Below are 18,483 nucleotides of genomic sequence, written 5' to 3' on the forward strand. Positions count from 1 at the left end.
GAGTCTGGGCAAGCATGGCAAAAGCTTCCCATCTGCTGCGAGAAGGAGCTTACACTTGTAGCTGGAGCCAAGCAACGGAACGAGCATCCGTACGTACCCCTTCTAATCCATTGTGTCTCAATTCCTCCCGCTCGTCAGAGACACCCTGTTGGTGTGTCGCCGGGCGCCGACGTGACGTATTGATGGAACACAAAAACCCTTGAAAGGCGTACACTAGAGTAGCAGTCTGTGATTCCTCGGCACTGACTGGTGCAGAAGGCAGGCAAGCTCTGCCATGGGGAAGGGCTAAGCCCAGAGCGGTAACCCAGCAGCCCATCAGTGTTTCTGTATCGTAACGTTTTCATGGCGAGCCCATGGGGTAAAGACTCGGACAGAAGGCTTATCTGCTTGGCGACCCAGCTTGAGTGGCGCCGAGATCCACGGCATCCACATTCGGCCACACATTCGGACAAACCGTGCGATAAGAAGGTGAAGAATGCGCGGGATGGAGCGGCAGACGGGCGGCGTTCTGGAGAGGAGGCTGGCAAGCCGCGCCGCGATGGATGAAGGGCTGTTGTTGCATTCTGACCGAGAACATGCATAGAGATAGGCGAAGGGGAAATGGGAGGAATCGGCGGGAATTGGAGGTCACCACAATAGGCTACCGGTAGTACATCACGCATGTTACTTACCTAGTGGACGGAGCTGTCCGTGTCCGTACCTGACTGACGCTAATTACGGCATCTGGAGGCTGCAACCAGTGAGTGCGCGTGCACTAGCTTAGCTAGCGGCTTACATAAGTTATTTAATATTTTATTTTCCGCGCTTCCACCCCGTCCATCAGCGTAAGGGCAAGTGGCTTTCCCACATCCATCACGTGGCTTTGTCAGCCCCGGTGAACGCGGGGTTCACTCAGGACGGAGAAAACACCGATGGTACCCGTTTCTGTGCCGAACTATCACGTAAAGTTTTCGACTTTTTCTCCAGAGTCCCTTGAACTTGGCAGCATGCGCACGCATCAAATCGCGCACTCTGCGACTCGTTAACCCTCGGCCTGGGCTCGCGGGCCTGGGGAAGCCTGTCAGGCATCTGATTGGTCGTAGCTGGCTTAGTCCGAACGACGCTTCCAAACACCGATGCTGCTGGCCGTCACACCATCTATCGCCGCATCCTCCTGTTTGTAGCAGCGCTGCCGAGCCGCGTTCTCGATAAGAATCGCATGATGAGCACGCAGTTTTTTCGCATCCACTTTTTATTTTAAATGAGAAAACTCCCGACATGTTGGTGGTTACGGCGACGCCGCCGCCGGTTTGATACGAGGCCTGGAAGGCATGGGGATAAACCTGCTGTCGCAATACCAACTCTGCAAATCATCTCCCAGAACAAGGGAACCACAAAGCTTATCAGATGAGACCGGGGAACCCGTAAGGATGTTGATACTGCCCGTCTTGATATCAGACCCCCCGTTGTTTGGCTGCCTGGCTGCGGGCCGGTAGAGCGCCAGAGTTCCCGTCCCCCGCATCAAGGGCGCCGGTCAGGGAGACGGAATCCCCCTCCGACGTGCGCCCCCAATTGATTAGTGTGTCGTCGGTGAACCCTTCCGATCCCGATCCCGATTTTATAGTACCCCTTGGCATCGACGCGGCTCAACTACGTCCCCTTGCTGCCCAGAGATACGAAAGTCTTTCGAGAGTCGCCTTGACTCGAGCGTTTTAGTCTTGTTCATATTCTTGTGTCACACGCAAGATAACAATGAGACGAACCTAGTCATGCTCCCACCATTACACATCGTTCGCGCCTAGCACCGCCGCACCTTTACGCCCTGCCCCACGACGAAGCACGAGAGCCTGGGGTTTAGGTCGGAAGCCCCGGATTCTGGAACTTAGCACGATACTGTGTTCTACCCAACGACTGTCTGGCGTATCCTCCTTCGGCACAGTTTACATTCAGACGTGTTTGTCCAAGCGCCCACACGTTTCGGAAGACAACGAACTGCACGGCAAAAGCAACAACATTATTTCGTTTTGATTACAGGCTACCTAAGCTGGCCATCGACCCGACGCCCAATATTTACCCGCACCAGAGCTACGGTTTCTCCAACAAACTGTCACGAACCGACGAAGACCCGCAGCATGTCACACAATCCGCCCTTTCCGTTACGCCTATATCAAATCACAAACAGAGCCATCGCGGCCGCGGCGATCCCCTGAAGCAATGAGGGCCTCTGAATCTTTGCGGCGTTGACCGTGGCTGGAGGCGTTCCAGTTGTGGTACTGCTCGGCGTAGTTGTCGGGGAGGCGACGATTGTCCTTCTGGTGGTGGTGGTAGACACAGATTTTGTGGTTGTCTCGGGTTCGAACAGAATTGTCGAGGTGCTCTCAATCTCGGTCTCAATCTCAGAGGTAAAGACGAATGTCGACGTGGATGTGGTTGTGGGTTCGAAGAAGAACGTGGACGTCTCCACATCGGGCACCGTCTCGGTAAAAGCGATGGTGGACGTCACCGTGACTCCCGGAAGAGTGTTGACGCCGCCGGGGCCGGTGCAGCGCCGACCAATGGGACAGCATCCGTACTGGCCATTGGTGCCGAGCCAGCAGGTTGAGGTCACGGGGCACCCGCCCTGCGCGTCCGGGCAGCATGTGTAGGTCAGAGGGATGCAGCCGTCGCCGCAATCCTTGCGGCCGGCCTGGCCGCACGTTGATTGCCGCTTGAAGAGAACGGGGAGGGCGTCGGCTGCAAGGGCGGAGGCCGAGAGGCCAAGAACGAGGAGTGTCTTGAGCATGTTGGCTAGGGAGCAAGCGAGCGTGCTGGAGCGAGAGTGAAGGTTTGTTGACTGTTGCTTGGCTTATTCAACAGTCGTTTCCCCCCTCTGCCGTGGAAACTCCCTTTCTTAAGTACATGGCGCCTGCGCGCAACGCACACCACAAGGCTGCATCGTCGGGCTTTTTTCCCCCCCTCTTGCCTCGTTATTGTTTTTTTAGGCAACTCAGCTCGCATATTGAGCGGAGATGAACTTACAGCACAGCTCCATGGTGGCGTCCAATCGAAGGTGTCACCAGTGTGCCCACGCAGCGACAGCGGTTTTTGTTCCTGCAGCGAAAACTTGGCCACGATACCTCGGGGCTTTGGCTAAGTGGCTGCTGAACATGTGTAGGGGTGGCAGTGGCGTCAGAAGCCGGGGTCCGGGGCTGGGCGATTGATTGTCTGGGGGCTCAGCCCCTCCCCCCGCAGGTAATCACGGAGTTGAATCTCGCCGTGTTACCACACTGTTTCCCAACGAGCCGCAGGGCTGATTCGAGGAACTGGGGAGCAAGGGGCGGAAGGATGTTTTGTTTAATCAAAATCTGCCCGTCTTACGGCTAGTTGGGTTTGCTTGATGCTGCAGCTAGAGTTAGCACATGTTGATCATGCAATATAGAGGTAGGCTGTGACCATGGTGTTGGATACCGGGTCACCATCTTTTTTTCGACTGCTGGCGACGGAATGCGTTTGCCTGCCGGGTGATTAATGGTAGCCGCAAGCCCTGCCTTCAATTAAGACTCCCCACGGTGAGTCTTTTACCACTCAATCTAGTATATAGAAGGAGTGAGGAACAGGCAAATGTACTAGTCTGGCTTGAGAATCTGCACCTAAACAGTATTTTTTATAGCCCCCGAACCACTCTGCATTGACAGTTCTGCCATTGAAGCCTGCGTTGTCACCTGTTGGATCCTTCAAGAGGTGTCGGCAGCTACCTGTTTGTCTACATGGCTGCAGACTGTCATCCCATTTTCAGACCACGACACCATGTCCATCAGCCTTTCCAGAATGTGGGTGGTGTGGTGGACATGCATCCCCGGCCAAAAACGCCCTTTAGTTTTCAGCCCATCTGCACCTTAACATCCCAGCGGCCAATAAGAAGGCAAGGCCGCCAGCAATGTGAACGAGACCCTCGCTGTACAGGTTCACCGCATTGTTGAATGCGCCAAGTGGCTTTCCGTTCACGATGCACCGCTGGAGGCAGGGTGCCCAAGCCTTACGTTGGTTGGCGTCGAAAAACAGTCTGCCTTGCTCCGCGGCGCAGTTAGAAGACGACCTTATTTGAAGGGGGTATTTGGATCGTTTACTCCAACGGCGGCAGGTTTTCATCGAACCTTGCCGCCGAGTGACATCACCCTTTATACTCGAGGAGACGTGTATTGCCGCAGCCTACAATGAACTTCACAATCGCGAAGTGTTTGAAAATTCCAATGTGGCAGTAGTGCACGTGGCTGAGACAAGCGCGCCGATGTCACCAAGCCTCAGCCCTCCGCTGTGTTGCGAATAGCCAACACCATTCTCCGCCTCAATGGGCTACATATTTTTCCTAGATATGGATAGCAGTCAAGGTTCCTCCGCAGCACTAGGTCGAACACGATCTCAGAGCCCAGTTTGAGGGTATTGGAGGAACAGCGGTGACAACAGGGACAATGCCAGGGTGCGAACACTTTTATCTCGCTGATCTGCGCAAAAATGCGTTGCGGGACGGCAAAGGCGAATGATAGCAGGAGCGAAGTTTAACGTATACCGCTTCAGCACCCAGTTCAGTCCCAGTGCAAGGCACCACGTTGAATCGCTGGCGATGTTAGACACACTGACATAGAGTTTTTGGCGTATATACTAGTCAAGAATTCCCCGAGACAGTTGGGCTTGAACATTGTCCGAGCTCTCAACCCCGCATTCCCTGTATAAGGTATAAAAATGCAACAAATGTAATACATTGAAAACGCCATTGTTTTCACTCTCAAGCCAATCGTTAGCGCCACCACCAAAGCAGGAGAAACAACTTTCAAGGCCAATAGCAAGCACGAAAAAGGTATTCTCTCAGACAAGGGGTAGTCAGACAGATCTCTCGCGTATACCATTACCGCAACATTAGCGCCTGTCTCGTAGAAAATTGGAGTTACTCATAAGTACGGAATTGACAGCAGCAGCTGTTGGACCGTAGCAGCTGTTTCTGCGTAGTAAATCTTATCCTGAATAAACCCGCAGCCCTAGTTTTCAACCATCTTTTCTCAATCACGGAGTTAACGACATACCCAATTCTCTGATCTTTTGAAGCATCGTTGCTAGGCCCGCCTAATTGAAGTAGTTCAAGACGTCAACAAGCTCCGATTCACAATGCATGTGGCCTGCTTCGAAAGTACAGACGCGAATACCAGCGGCTAGCCTCGGATGTGGGTCTCCGGCATGTTTGACGTCGGCGCCGGTTCTAGAAGCCGAAGGCCTCGGGAGTTCGGCACGGTCCGCCCTATTGTGTAGCCAAATGCAAAAAAGATGACGTCTTGATGTCTTTTCCAAACTTCCCCCCCCAAACTTCTCTCTCGAATACACCGGCAGGAACGCTAGTAAAGGAAACCCGCCAACAGGACACTGCAACTGCCAGCAAACTCTTCTTAACCAGCCACTCACTTGAAAGCGCCATTTTTTGCCCGCTGCAGAGTCGCACCTGCCACAATGTCGGGAGCCAGGGCCGTGGTCAAGACCTTGGACCACCTCGTTCTCACCTGCGCGAGCGTTCCCAAGACGGTCCAATGGTACACCAAGTACCTGGGCATGAAGGCGGAAACCTTCACGTCGCCCTTGGACCCGTCCATCCAGAGGCACGCTCTCAAGTTCGGCCCGCACAAGATCAATCTGCACCAACAAGGGAAGGAGTTCGAGCCTAAAGCAAAGACCGCGCTCCCGGGTACTGCAGACCTCTGTTTCCTGGTGCAGGATGGCACGAACCTCGAGGATCTCATCAAGGGGTTCCAAGGAGACGGCATCCAAGTCCTCGAGGGCGAAAAAGTGGTGGCGCGAACGGGTGCCCAAGGACCTATTCAGAGCGTTTATGTTAGGGATCCTGATGGAAATCTGATCGAGTGAGTCCTTCAAGCCGCCAGCCATAGTGTGCCGTTTCATGTGCGTATAGTTGTTACCCCACTGATGCTAATGTCCTGCGTGTACAGGCTCTCTCATTATTCTTCATGAACGGTGTCGTAGGGGAGCGTTTCGGCTGTTTAGGGGATTTGGAACAGTGTATTCAGCAATACATTGGATTTCCTTTCGAGTAATGGGTGTTGCAGCGTGATGTCTGTCATCAGTGTTAGTAATCACATTGGCCGGCTATCTGTGTGGTAAAGCCTTCAAGTTTTTTACCAGACGACAGTATACTGCATCCATTACGCATATAGTGAAATATTTCATTAGCAAAGGAAGAGTATACTTACCAAATTCAAGATTGACTATCGATACGAGCCAACGATTGATTGAGTTTGCAAACAGATATGAAAGCTACGACCCTGGAACCTCAGCGACTAAGACCTGATCAAGAGTTTGTAAATTCCAATAACAAATTTTCGTTCTTCTATATTATTATACAAAACATGGATCGCTCATGACTTGCAGATATGAGCGCACGTGTAGGGTTACAGCAATGAGACACCATAAACATTCATATACGACTGATAACAAACCGCAATATGTTCCATCGATAAGGGTAACCAGCAAACTTCAAGATATAGCTCGAACAAACGGCTACCGTGATCATTTCAACCAAGTTGATGCTGCAATGCGGATAGTTGAAACCAAGAAGGGCAATAGGGTGTCAGGGCTAACAGCTGGACTTGGCCAGATCTACCATCTTATCTCGAATACCTCCTTGTGAGCTACAGAAAACCCGCGACCAGCAACATTTCAGTAGTTTGGGACTGGCCAAAGGAGAACCAACTTGGCCATTGGGTGGCTAGTTGAGGCAGATGGATTGGTCTGATTATCAAATTGCTCAGCACAATGACTTTAAAAATAGTCATAGCAGTCTCGCCAAGGTGTAGATTAAGGTTTAAACGCTGAACTCATTCAATCTTCCTTTTTATCCCTTAGGTTCCGCGATTGTAATACACCATGTTGTCGAGGCCAAGACTCTGCCGACTCGTAAGTCACCAACCGGGAGATTCAGAAGAAAGAGAGGAGCGACGATATCCAGATGATAGTATTGAAAACAGGTGCACAGAAGACACAGGAACCAGTTGATAGGTAAACTCGAGTACACACCAAAACCCAGACCTTCCTGCCCATCTTCGCTGAAGTTTATCGCATCGCCAGATCTAGCAATAATGCAATATTCATGAACCTGAAACAAACAGGAAATCACCTATAGAGTGGTGAGTTGGAAAATGTTGGAGGATAAGTAGCCTCTTAATCCCAAAGTTCCGTTGAAAGGTAGAATTGCCACTGATACTCAAGCCAAGCAACGTCGTTTTCCGCTCCAGATAACTGCATAGCAGAGCTACAGACGGAAAACACCTGTCAAGTGTGACAATGTGGGCCTAAAGAAATAAAATGAGGCAGAAAAAGTAGTTCTGGCGTAGGATTAACCGGATTGGTTTTTTGAGGCCGGTCAAAGGATGGTGAGAGTTGGAAAAGATCTTTTGTTCACGAGAAAACCCATGCATCTGTGCAGGGCATGCTAAAAATCACCTCATGCCAAGATCCACTAGGATCAATTAAGAAGGTCGAGAGGGTTGCTACTGATATATGCGATCAAAGAAAAGAACTTCCGTTGAATACGCGTTGGTTCAGTTGCGTGGGACTTTCCAATGTACAGCACATTGTCCCTTGTGCACACAGCCACCCCAATAAGCAAATGCTGTGGACGGTGGGGCTCGATAAGCAAATCGTTCTTCAAGCTTTTTCGTCCCCATGATAGCCGAGGGATTCTACCCGTCCGTATTAAGCTTAATTACCTTGGGGTAAACTAATCGGTGTCGGGTCAATGCAGTTGCGAAACGAAGGCATGGATTGATTTCCGAGGTCGACGTCAGCGCAGCCTACAATATCCAGCCTATGGTTCCGGCGTGGGATATCGATATGCAGCTGGTCAGCCGCTGGGTCGAATCAAAGTGGCCGGGAAGCTTTGGCTTATATTCAGACCCGATTTCTGGTATTGCATCAGCACGACAATTATAGAGACCGTCAATGCCACGATTTCACTTCTTCAGGGTAACAAACATTGTAATTTTACCCCAACAGTAGAAGAGAGGACGCTGCATGTTGCTGCCCACCATGACATTCACCGTGAGCAGTTTAACATTCAATCTCGGTGGGTATTTCCCCGGAGCCGATCTTCCCCGGCAATTTCTTTGAACTACATGCATCACTGAAGTTCTGAACCACTAAGTCACGCAGAGCAGTGGATTCGGGGATCAAACTTCTTGCAGCTAGCGTAATCTGGTATAATTGATTGATTTGGGGTAATTTAGCTCTTGAAGGATTTCTTTGCATAAAACAAGTCCGAATATTCCACCATGGAGTGACGATGAAAGCAAGCTGACGAAAAAATAATATTGCTCTTTCTGACCGAGACTTCGAAAAGGGTTCTGAAAAGGGACTTTGGACCCTTGAAAGAATCGGCGCTAATTTTGCATCCTTCGGTCGAGAGCTATCGCTGTAGCTAAGACTGCAGAAGAGGCAAGACGGCAAGTCTCCAAACAACTCGAGCTCTCGTGAAGGACGGCCAAGATGTATAAAGTCTCATTAAACCTCCTTCATTTTTTGAATCCCGAATCTCTAGTTACTCATACAGTTTACTCCTAAACCTCCACAAAAAAATTCCCACTTCGATCGTTGCCGGAAGTACAATGAAAATGAAGGCCATTATCCCCACTATCTTCGCTGTCTGGGCGGGCATTACCTCGGTATGTGCCTTTTCGTTTTACTCGACTTTTCAAGCTCATGGCGCTTTTTTTGGGCCCTGCTTTTACAATCTCGTTCGAAGTGCTGACAATTTGCACAGGCAGCTGCCATCGATACCAAATCAGCCGAACTCGCCGCACCTCCTCACCCTGTAGGCCGTCTGGGATGGTACGGAGCTGTGGTTGAGGGCGGCCCTGCCGTCTACTATGAGGGAGATGATCTGAACGATATCGACTCCCAGATCAACACAGACCACCCTCATCTGTCGCTTTTCGATGGTACCATGAGTTTCTCCGACAACGGCACCGCTGTTGGAGTTCCCGATGGCGCCTCCTTCATCACGTCCGAAGTGGTTCGACTTGATGAGAGAGCTTTGGAAGCTCGCGATGACACTGTTAGTTTCAATTACTTTGCAGAGATTCTCCGTGAACGCATAGAAAGTCAAAACTGACCTAGATTCCACACCTTACAGTACAGGACTGAGTGCGAAAAGCCATGGGGAGGTATCGCGCTTTGGGATTTGAACACGGGAGTCAGCTACCTTAAGACGGTTAGCAGATGTGTGGTCCAGGCACGACAGTGTATCCGATTGACCTGCAATGGCAATTCGGCTGCAGTCTTCTGCAATGACAACACGTACGCCCTGGACATGGCTTGCAGCCACCTTGCGAACATGATCCAGGATGCCGTGGCCAACTGCTTCTTCACCATTATTGAAGCCATCTTCCAGCCCTCTGTTCAGCGCTTCAACGAAAACCAGAGGTATAACGTCATCACATCTATGTGCCCTCTCTTCAGCCCGAGCGGTCAGCCAGTTTAGGTACAAACGCGCGAGCCTCGAGGGTCCGTTGCATTGTTTTCTTCACAGATTTTTCGGACTGCATAGTATGGGAAATACTATGGAGTGTGAAATTGCAGACTTGGCGGCCGGAGGACACAGGGTTTCTGTGCAGTAGTATGGAAGGGTAGCTAGTTAGACCGGTCGCGAGATAGAGGGGTACCACGGGTTAGAGAAGGCAAACTTGATTGAGATTTAGAACTCAACTTCAAATGGGATTGTTAACCTCTTTACTCAGTACTGCACCACTTGGCAAAACTCATGTCTTACCTGTACTGGGTACTACCCCGCCTGTAGGATTAATACAGATCTAAAGAATAGAGGAACAATGGCCAGGTACTGGGTTGGCCAAAGTAAAACTCTGGCTCTGTCCCGACTTTTTTTCGGTGCTCTCAAAAATGAGATCATGAATACCCTATGGGCAAGTCTTTTACTTCCATTGTCGACGAATGGACCAAATTCGATGTCTCTTCTTAGTCTTCTACGGGATAAGTATCGTATTTGAACCGACTTCCCACGTGGTCATCGCGTAAACGCGTTTGACCAGGACCATAGATTCTCTCACGCGTCGTTCCGCTCTCGCCAGTAGGCGCATATATGCCCCTCCGACGGAGCTCAGGAACAAGAATATCCACCACATCTTCGAAGCTACCAGGGCTGGTGATATAACCAATATTGAAGCCATCAAGGTCTGCGGTTCTGACCCAACTCTCAAGGAAGTCAGCAACACGGGCTGCTGATCCGACAGGAACTGGACCATTTCCGCCTATTGCCATGGCTTTCCCGATGTTTCGTGGTGTCCACGCAGGGATGTCATCACCGCGGTATTTAAGGCTGTTAACTAATGAGTGCACTCTGCCATCAACCGTGGCATCGCCTGGCTTGATTTCCGCGTCAAGGTCGTACTTGGACAGGTCAATTCCTGCGTTACCAGAGAAGAAAATAAGGCCAGGCTCAAAACTTGCGTATTCCAATGCTTGTTGATACTTGTCATTGGCTTCTTCATCCGTTCGACCAATCACGGGCGTCACCACTGCAAAGACCTTCACGCTGCGAGGATCCCGCCCAAACTCCGCTGCTTTTGCACGAATCGCGGCAACGCGAGGTGCCAATATGTGAGGAGACAATCCCGAAATCATGATGGCTTCAGCATGCTTTGCCGCAAAATCTATCCCGGCTCTGTAACCGTATCAGCGAGCAGTCTTACGGATAAAACTATGTAATACTCACGGTGAGGTACCTGCTTGAAGTAGGAATGGTGTTCTTTGTGGCGAAGGATGTAGGATATGGGGGGCATCCACGTTGAACCTTGACGTATGGTGTTTAATCCAGCGAATTCGGCTTGGGTCCGCGTATATCTCATTCGTTGCATCCTTTTTCAAAGCGTCGTCCGCCCAAGAACCCTCCCATATTCTGGCTTGTTAGTTTCGGGGTTCTTTTCCAATTCTTTTTTTATGTTATCAAGGGGTGTGTGCTTACTTGTAGAGCAACTCAACGTATTCATCAGAAATAGCGTATCGCTCGTCATGTTCAACGTACGATACACCCACCTGATAACGATTAGTGAAACTTGGAATCAACATATTATTGGATCAAGCGCACCGCCTTGGCAGCAGACTCTTTGAAAGAAGTCACAATATTCCAGCCAAAGCGCCCCTTGGTGAGATGGTCAAGAGTCGAGAACCTTTTGGCAATGACAAAAGGGGCCTCGTAGCTTGTACTTGTAGTAACAATGAACCCGAGATTCTTTGTCACTGCTGCCATCGCTGTCACCGGCTGTGTCTACAGTCAATGCTGGACCCACGCTGAATGATTCTTGGCACTCACCACAGCCGGGTCACCCATCGGGTACTGACAGCAGGTTCGTATCGTTGGCTCTGCACTTCCTTTATAGACATCATGCTGGCCAAAGGTATCGGCAAGGATCAATGCGTTGATGTCACCGCGCTCGAGTATCTGCGCAAGATTGGTCCAGTACGTGAGATCTCGAAACTTGTCAGGAGCTTCGGCTTCATTCCTGCGCCACTGGCCAAAGCACAAATGGCTCGGTGTGAACATGTCAAACGCATTCAGGATAATTCGTCGATTGTCGGAGGTATCCATCTTTTCGGTGGAGCAAGTTGCGCGAGGTCGATGAGTTTAACCTGGATAAGAAAAACCCTCCGACATGGGCTACGAAATGGAGGTTGCCGAGGTAGCCTCTATTTCTAGACGAGATTTAAAGTGCTGCCTCATTTTTGGACAGTACGCAATCGCGATGTACCCGATTTCGGCGTCATAATTGGTGGACGTGCGTGTTGTGCGCTTTTCAGACCACCGGAAACGGGGGCTAGCAAATTCGCAAAGTGAGTTAAGTATGGCGTATCGGAAGTTGATCCATATCGGTTGCATGCTCGCTGATAACAGCCAACAAATTATATCAGGCCCGAGCCAGATTCCGAAGAACGCATCTCCATACTACTCCCATCCGCCAATTTGGATTCTGCTTCCCCCTCACTGCCGACGCAGTGAGGTGGGGAAGCCAATTGTTCACTGGTCCTGAACGCTTCACTTATAAACACAGCCGGTTGTGCCGTCGCTATCACGCCAACGCTTTTCGAATCAATGTGCCTGCAAATCCCATGCATGCGCAATCCCATCAACGACAGGGGTTATTTGCAAGAGGTGACAATGGTTGCGTGATTCGAAGATAAACAGCTCGAATGCCCATATCATTCAACACTCAGCGAGTTATGAAATAGTATTCAAATGATCAACTAGAACCGCATTTCTCATGAAGCGTAAACAGCTCCATTCCACCATCTCTCAGGTTTTTGAAAATGGCCCCAGGAGCGATAATAGATTCGAACCACAGCACTTCGGATTTGCAAGTCAAGTCAGAAGGAGTAAACCTCCGAACTGTTGATCCTCCATTCGAAATTGAAGAACATCCCATCGATGAATACCCCCCAGTCAGAGCGATTGTTGTTGGAGCCGGCATTGCAGGCATTACCGCTGCTGTATTGCTGCCCGCGAAAGTCCCAAACCTAGACCTTGTCATTTACGAGAGAAACAATGATATTGTACGTCTGGAAAATTCCATTCTAAATTTACTTGCTCGTTAACTAGCCTGTAGGGAGGAGTTTGGCACACCAACACATATCCTGGGGTTCGCTGTGATGTGCCAGCTCACGCTTATCAAGCCACGTTTGCCCCTTCAACAACTTGGACAGAAGCATACGCAACTGGACCAGAGATTTACGCCTATTGGCAACGTATAGCCGATAAATATGAAGTACGCAAGTACATTCGTACAAGTCACCGAGTGATATCGGCAGAGTGGTCCGAGGAGAAAGCCAAGTGGATCGTCAAAATCCAGTCAAAGGATGGAGAGTTTGTCGACGAGGCCAATTTCCTGATTACTGCCACTGGCCACTTTAGTGATCCGAAACTTCCGGACTATCCAGGCATCGATAGTTTCAAGGGGCATTTACGCCACACTTCCAACTGGGACCCCGAGTTTGATCCCAAAGGCAAGCGCATTGCCGTCATCGGCAACGGTGCTTCGGGGATACAGGTGCTTCCCCAGCTACAGAAACAAGCCTCAAAGATTGATCATTACGCTCGAAATAAAACTTGGGTTGCAGCACCAATAGGAGGAGAGGACCTTGCAGATTTTGTCTCAAAGAACATTGAGGATGCACGATCCGACCCTGAAAAATACTTGATATTTCGCAAGGCGCTTGAAACCAAGCTGTTCAGCCGATTCGGGAGCATTTTCAAGGACGGGCCACAAAATGCGGCTGCCGAGGAGTCGATCAGAAAGCTGATGAGGGCTCGGCTTGTTGGTAACCCTGAGCTGGCAGACGAGATCATACCGGAGTTCCCTGTGGGCTGCCGTCGGCTTACACCGGGCCCGGGCTACCTGGAGGCTTTGACAGCCGAGAACGTCACCTATGTGACCGACAGAATCTTGGAGTTCACAGAGACAGGCATTCGAACCGTTGATGGTGAGTCTTGGAGACTAGTGACCAATGGTATGTAACTGACGCATCAGTCAGGTACTCATCGTGAGGTCGACGCTATAATTTGCAGTACTGGGCATGACATCACGTTCAGTACACAATTCCCAGTTATATGCAACAAAATCGACATACAGAAGGCATGGAGACCAGGTGGCAACCCTGGATTTCCCGACACATATCTTGGAATGCTTGCACCTCAAGTCCCAAACTTCATTACAGTGCTTGGACCGAACGCCACAGGACTAGCAGGAACCTTGTGCCATGCGGTTGAGAATCAAATCACGTACGTCGCCAAGATACTCCGCAAGTCTGTCACCCAAGGAATACGAAGCATAGCTCCCACGACTGCTGCGACCCGAGACTTCCGGGCTTACCTCGAAGCATTTTTTCCTCGTACTGTCATGAGCGAGCATTGTAGTTCTTGGTATAACGGCGGGATAGTAGGGGGAAGAATCCACGGGCTGTGGCCTGGGAGTGCCGCCCATGTTGACCTGGTGCGGAAGGATCCAAGATGGGAGGACTTCGAGTACACCTATCAAAATCCACAAGGAAACAGATTCGGATGGCTAGGAAATGGCTGGACCAAGAAGGATGTGCTGGCGGCATATGGTGAGGCGGATGCGGATGTGGACCTTACCCCCTGGCTGGAGAAAGACGCCTTCAGTAATCAGGTGGATTTGCGAAGTTATCACGAGAGGTGGTGGATCAGTTAAAGTAGTCTATGGTTGGAACTCTGTTATATAATTTGACGGGACGTGACATAGTAAACTTTGCCTTGGCTGTTGTGCCAATGCCTTTTCGAGTAGGTTGACGCTAGGCAGCCAGCAAAGGAAACGTAGAAACACATTCCCAAGGATATACCAGAGTTTTCAAAATAAATGTCATTACTAGCACGGGAGTTTGCAATTAACTGCAAGTATTAGATGACAAGGAGGATGTTCTTTTGAACGCAACCTCAGCAGGGTTGTCTCCGCCCAACTTGATGTCAAAGCTCGTGCTCCAACTCGACTCTTCCAGGCTTCCACTGGCCTTATAGACGGACCACTGGCCGATTACCTCCCCCGTACTTTCAAAGTTGATTGTTTCAACCTCCAGCTTGGGAACAATGACTCCCTGTCTGTCGATCTCGTGGACGAGATCCAGCGTCAAGCCATCGGCTGCAGCGGGCACGCGGTCGTTCCGCACCAGAGCCTTAACGGTAAGCGGGAACTTCCCGTCGGCGAAATCACCGAGGCAAGATTGCGACTCCTGGTACAAGATCGCATCGGTCATGGGGTATCCGTTACCAGCATTGTCGTAGGTGATGGTCTCGTTGGTCGACGGCTTCGTTACGTGAATATAGAACTTGCTGATACCTGTTTCGGGGCTGATAGTAGTATCGAACTCCCACCAGTAGAATGACTCTCCCCAGAGACCACTGGCAGAACCGCCTTGGAAGGTTGCTCTTCGCGTGGTAATAACGGTCGAGCCATTGCCGTTGCGATCAGCGAAAGTCAACTGGACAGAGAGATCGTTCGGGTTGCGACCGGTTACAGCGGTAGTGCGAATTCGAATGCGGCCTCCGAATGATAGGTTGCCGTCAGCCTTGAGGAACAGCCCACTGATGTAGGGCTTGATGTCCGTTGCTTCAATTGGGTCAGTGAGCTTAACGTTGTCAGGCACAGTGTCGATCATGCGAGCGAAAATATCAGCGCAGGTAGCCTGGAAGACGTCGGGATCGGCCATGGCTTGCATCGTCTTGTTCCCGTCTGCGCCGAAAATGCGCTTGTCTGAGTTGAGCGTGTCGTTGGTGCCGGCCGCCAATGGGTTCTTTGTGGTGCCGTCCAGATATTCAGTCACGACGACATTGTCGAATTTGGTGGGCACGCTATCGAAGTGCGCCACCGTATCGTTGTTGGGGTCTGCCTCGACGCCGACGATCTCGGGGAAGTCGACACTGTGCACGCCGCCCAAGGTGTGACCGCATGCAACCATGGCAATCATGTCACTTGTGTTGAAGCCCGCCTTGGTGAAGGCGTCCTGTGTTGTCTTGAGGTCGGTTTGAGGCTCCGGAACACCTGCAGGCCCGGCCTCCTGGGCATCAATTCGGCCGGCGCGGAAAGGAATCTTGATGCCGCCGCAAGCAAAGCTGGAAATGACGACACTCATGGCCAGCAAGTCAGAGGCAGAGGCGCGGACTGAGTAGAAACCGCTAAAGAAGCCAAACGTGTTGTTGAAAGCGCTACCAAGGTTCTCCGGGCGATCCAACTCGAAGAAGATGGACGCGTCGAGACCGCCAGTGCCGGCAACGACATCCTTTGTTGCCATGTCGTGGAAGGCCGTCCGAATCCACTCGGCCGAGTTCTGGCGACCTTGGATGTTGGTGCCAAATCCACACGTGATTACACCTGTTCAGAATTAGTTTGGATTTGAGTCATCCCGGTATCAACACCACTGACCATCGATGAAACCTCTGCGTAGGTAGCCAGCCTGTAGGGAGAGATGATCTTCGATCTCATCGTAAGGCGAGGGCCAGACGTACTCTGTCGCGGCAAAGGACGCCAGAGCGAGAGTGGACAGGATGCTCTGCTTCATGATGGCGCAGGCTGCTGGTGAAAGACTTGACGAGTGACAGGTGCGTTGCCGAACTCGTCGTTCATCCCATAATGGTGCCGTCCTTCGCCCACTTTATGGTTTCCGAGCAGATCCCTTAGCACGACGGCAATGCAACGTTGGACGGGGCGACCCTTGGACCCTGCGGCAATGGGACGGAGACATCTACGTGCCCAGAGTTGAGCATCTCGTATTCCTTGCGACTATTCTATTCTAGTCGCCCGCAATTGCCGAAACGGAGGGCGGCCGTCCAGTCGGTTCCCACCGTCGTGGACCATGCCCTGTTATGCTTCTTAACAAGTGCCTATTTAGCTCATTTCCGAGACAAGGCCTCCCTGGCTCAACCCCAATGCACCGTGGAGAACTGCCTCCTGCCCAATAAGGCAGCTGTAATTACCCATCAAGTAGCCTAAAATACGGGCGATCAGCGAACATACAGGTGGGTGCTGTGTGTTGTTGATTGACGAGGCCTTAATGGACGGATGCGGCACTGGAGCGGGTGGGTATGCAGGACTTCTCCAGGAGGAATCCGAGGGAGTCCACCTAATACGGGAATCCAGGTGAAGTTTCTGACAATTGGCGATGCTAGCAGTATGTGCATTTCGGTGGCTTTCCTGCGGCAAAAAATGGAGCCATTGCTTAGGTAGTAGAGAACTGGGCCTGCATTATGCAAGTAACTGGGTCTCGTTCGTGCGGCAGTCGTGCCGTTTGCTTAAATGTCTTGACGGTAACACTGAAATATTGCCAGTCAATAGCCCTGTGGCCTGTTATACGAAGCATGCAGTTGCGGAGAAGTTGCCACGAGAAAATTGCAGACCCGCTTGCTGGTGTTGCAGTGTACGAGCTTAGATTGGACTGGTGACCTTGAGGAGCTTGAAAATCTTGATGGATATGAGAAGGGATTTCAGTGGGATCATCCCAAGATAAAGAATGGTGCAGCAAGGCAACGATTCGGGCACATATTGATGTGATTGATGGGACGCCAAGTTGCATGCATATGTGCCCTTGTAAACTTAGTAGGGAAGGTAACGCCCGCTAAGGAAATGGGGACTCCCCAACTCACAGAGCGCATTGATAGGGGACGGAAAAATGGCCACCCGAAGTTCTTGGCCGGACTCATGATTCTTCCGTTCCAGAGCTTGTTGGGATTATGCCGTCAACGAAGTCAATCAATCCATCAGGTCACTGGCGGCTGGCACCTTTCAGTGCATCGTCTGAGCTTGGGTTCCCACAGAATCAATCATAGTGTGATACCCAAGATAAGCCTATTGAATAGACAAGCAATCATGGGCGACGCATCCATCCTTCATATGCCAACCACCCTCATCTTTGGGGGCAATGGCAAAACCGCTCGTCAACTGACCAAGATCCTGCGGGACGCCGAAACCCCGCACACCATCTTCAGCGTCATCCGCAACCCGGAGCAGATCCCGGACTTGGTGGCCATCGGCGCAAAGCCAATTGTCCAGGACATCGCCACAAGCTCCGAGGCCGACTTTATCAAAATCATTGAGGGCACCCGGCCCGATGTAGTCGTTTGGGCGGCGGGCGGCAAGGACCCCAAGTCTGCAGAGGCCGTCGACCGGGATGGGGCCATCCGCGCCATGGATGCCCTGGCCAAGGCCAGTGTGGCCGCTAAGCGCTACATTGTCGTCAGTGCCCTAGACGTCCGCGACCGAGACAACAAACCCGTTCCGGACTGGTACACCGAGACCGATGAGAAGCTCAGCGACCGCATGTGGGGTATCATCGGTCCCATCCTGCGAGCTAAATTAGCGGCCGACACCGAGTTGAGAGTGGGGAATGCGACGCGCAAACTCGACTACACCATCGTGAGGCCCGGTGGCTTGAGCGAGGGACCTAGTACGGGAAAGCTGCGTGCAGGCAAGGTGGGCACTGTCGGTATGATTCCTCGGGAAGATGTTGCCAAGGTCATCTACGCGACAATTCAAAATGAGAAGACTTACGGGCTTGCGTTCGACATCCTGGGACCCGATGATGACAGCTCGACAATCAAGAAGGCTGTTTCACGGGTGGCACTAGACCATGAAGACACATTTGAAGGCTACTACTAGGTAAAACATTGGATTACTCCAACATGCAATAGGAAAATAATCGAGGCTTTTTCTCATCTTCAAATTCAAGGCGATGGGAAGTGCTTGCGCCCGTAACCTAGTCATCATCATCAGGAATCTAACCGAGTACCGGGGGAAAGGGTATATATAACCTGGGTCTGGCACCTATAATTTCTCAAATAACTGCAAAAGAAGAATCGCCACATAGGTGACGAATCAATATGGAAATCCGTATTCAGCAATCAACGATTATTGTTAGTATCACAGGATGCCCGTGCGGGTGGTAAATCGATCGAAGAAC

At 51.1% G+C, this 18,483-nt stretch overlaps 7 protein-coding genes across 7 annotated transcripts; 4 read left to right on the forward strand and 3 right to left on the reverse strand.

Annotated features, from left to right (window-relative positions):
• Positions 1-2,146: 2,146 nt before the first annotated feature.
• Positions 2,147-2,761, reverse strand: EsH8_VIII_000053 (uncharacterized protein; the record flags this gene model as incomplete). Its single annotated transcript, XM_083269095.1, has 1 exon — positions 2,147-2,761. The coding sequence occupies one exon, from the start codon at positions 2,759-2,761 to the stop codon at positions 2,147-2,149; it is 615 nt and encodes a 204-aa protein (XP_083128863.1).
• Positions 2,762-5,454: 2,693 nt separating this feature from the next.
• On the forward strand, positions 5,455-5,970 carry EsH8_VIII_000054 (VOC family protein; the record flags this gene model as incomplete). Its single annotated transcript, XM_083269096.1, has 2 exons — positions 5,455-5,861; positions 5,949-5,970. 2 exons carry the CDS (start codon positions 5,455-5,457, stop codon positions 5,968-5,970), a joined length of 429 nt encoding a protein of 142 aa, XP_083128864.1.
• A 2,648-nt stretch (positions 5,971-8,618) lies between these two features.
• On the forward strand, positions 8,619-9,493 carry EsH8_VIII_000055 (uncharacterized protein; the record flags this gene model as incomplete). Its single annotated transcript, XM_083269097.1, has 3 exons — positions 8,619-8,675; positions 8,774-9,067; positions 9,254-9,493. The coding sequence occupies 3 exons, from the start codon at positions 8,619-8,621 to the stop codon at positions 9,491-9,493; spliced, it is 591 nt and encodes a 196-aa protein (XP_083128865.1).
• A 491-nt stretch (positions 9,494-9,984) lies between these two features.
• Positions 9,985-11,614, reverse strand: EsH8_VIII_000056 (uncharacterized protein; the record flags this gene model as incomplete). Its single annotated transcript, XM_083269098.1, has 3 exons — positions 9,985-10,690; positions 10,991-11,061; positions 11,339-11,614. The coding sequence occupies 3 exons, from the start codon at positions 11,612-11,614 to the stop codon at positions 9,985-9,987; spliced, it is 1,053 nt and encodes a 350-aa protein (XP_083128866.1).
• Positions 11,615-12,330: 716 nt separating this feature from the next.
• EsH8_VIII_000057 (flavin-containing monooxygenase) lies at positions 12,331-13,535 on the forward strand (the record flags this gene model as incomplete). Its single annotated transcript, XM_083269099.1, has 2 exons — positions 12,331-12,573; positions 12,627-13,535. 2 exons carry the CDS (start codon positions 12,331-12,333, stop codon positions 13,533-13,535), a joined length of 1,152 nt encoding a protein of 383 aa, XP_083128867.1.
• An 886-nt stretch (positions 13,536-14,421) lies between these two features.
• Positions 14,422-16,089, reverse strand: EsH8_VIII_000058 (heme peroxidase; the record flags this gene model as incomplete). Its single annotated transcript, XM_083269100.1, has 2 exons — positions 14,422-15,902; positions 15,954-16,089. The coding sequence occupies 2 exons, from the start codon at positions 16,087-16,089 to the stop codon at positions 14,422-14,424; spliced, it is 1,617 nt and encodes a 538-aa protein (XP_083128868.1).
• Positions 16,090-17,393: 1,304 nt separating this feature from the next.
• EsH8_VIII_000059 (SDR family oxidoreductase) lies at positions 17,394-18,182 on the forward strand (the record flags this gene model as incomplete). Its single annotated transcript, XM_083269101.1, has 1 exon — positions 17,394-18,182. One exon carries the CDS (start codon positions 17,394-17,396, stop codon positions 18,180-18,182), a length of 789 nt encoding a protein of 262 aa, XP_083128869.1.
• Between the last annotated feature and the right edge of the window lie 301 nt (positions 18,183-18,483).

The sequence above is a fragment of the Colletotrichum jinshuiense genome, chromosome 8 (genome assembly GCF_051148585.1).
Source record: "Colletotrichum jinshuiense chromosome 8, complete sequence".
NCBI classification, from domain to species: domain Eukaryota; kingdom Fungi; phylum Ascomycota; class Sordariomycetes; order Glomerellales; family Glomerellaceae; genus Colletotrichum; species Colletotrichum jinshuiense.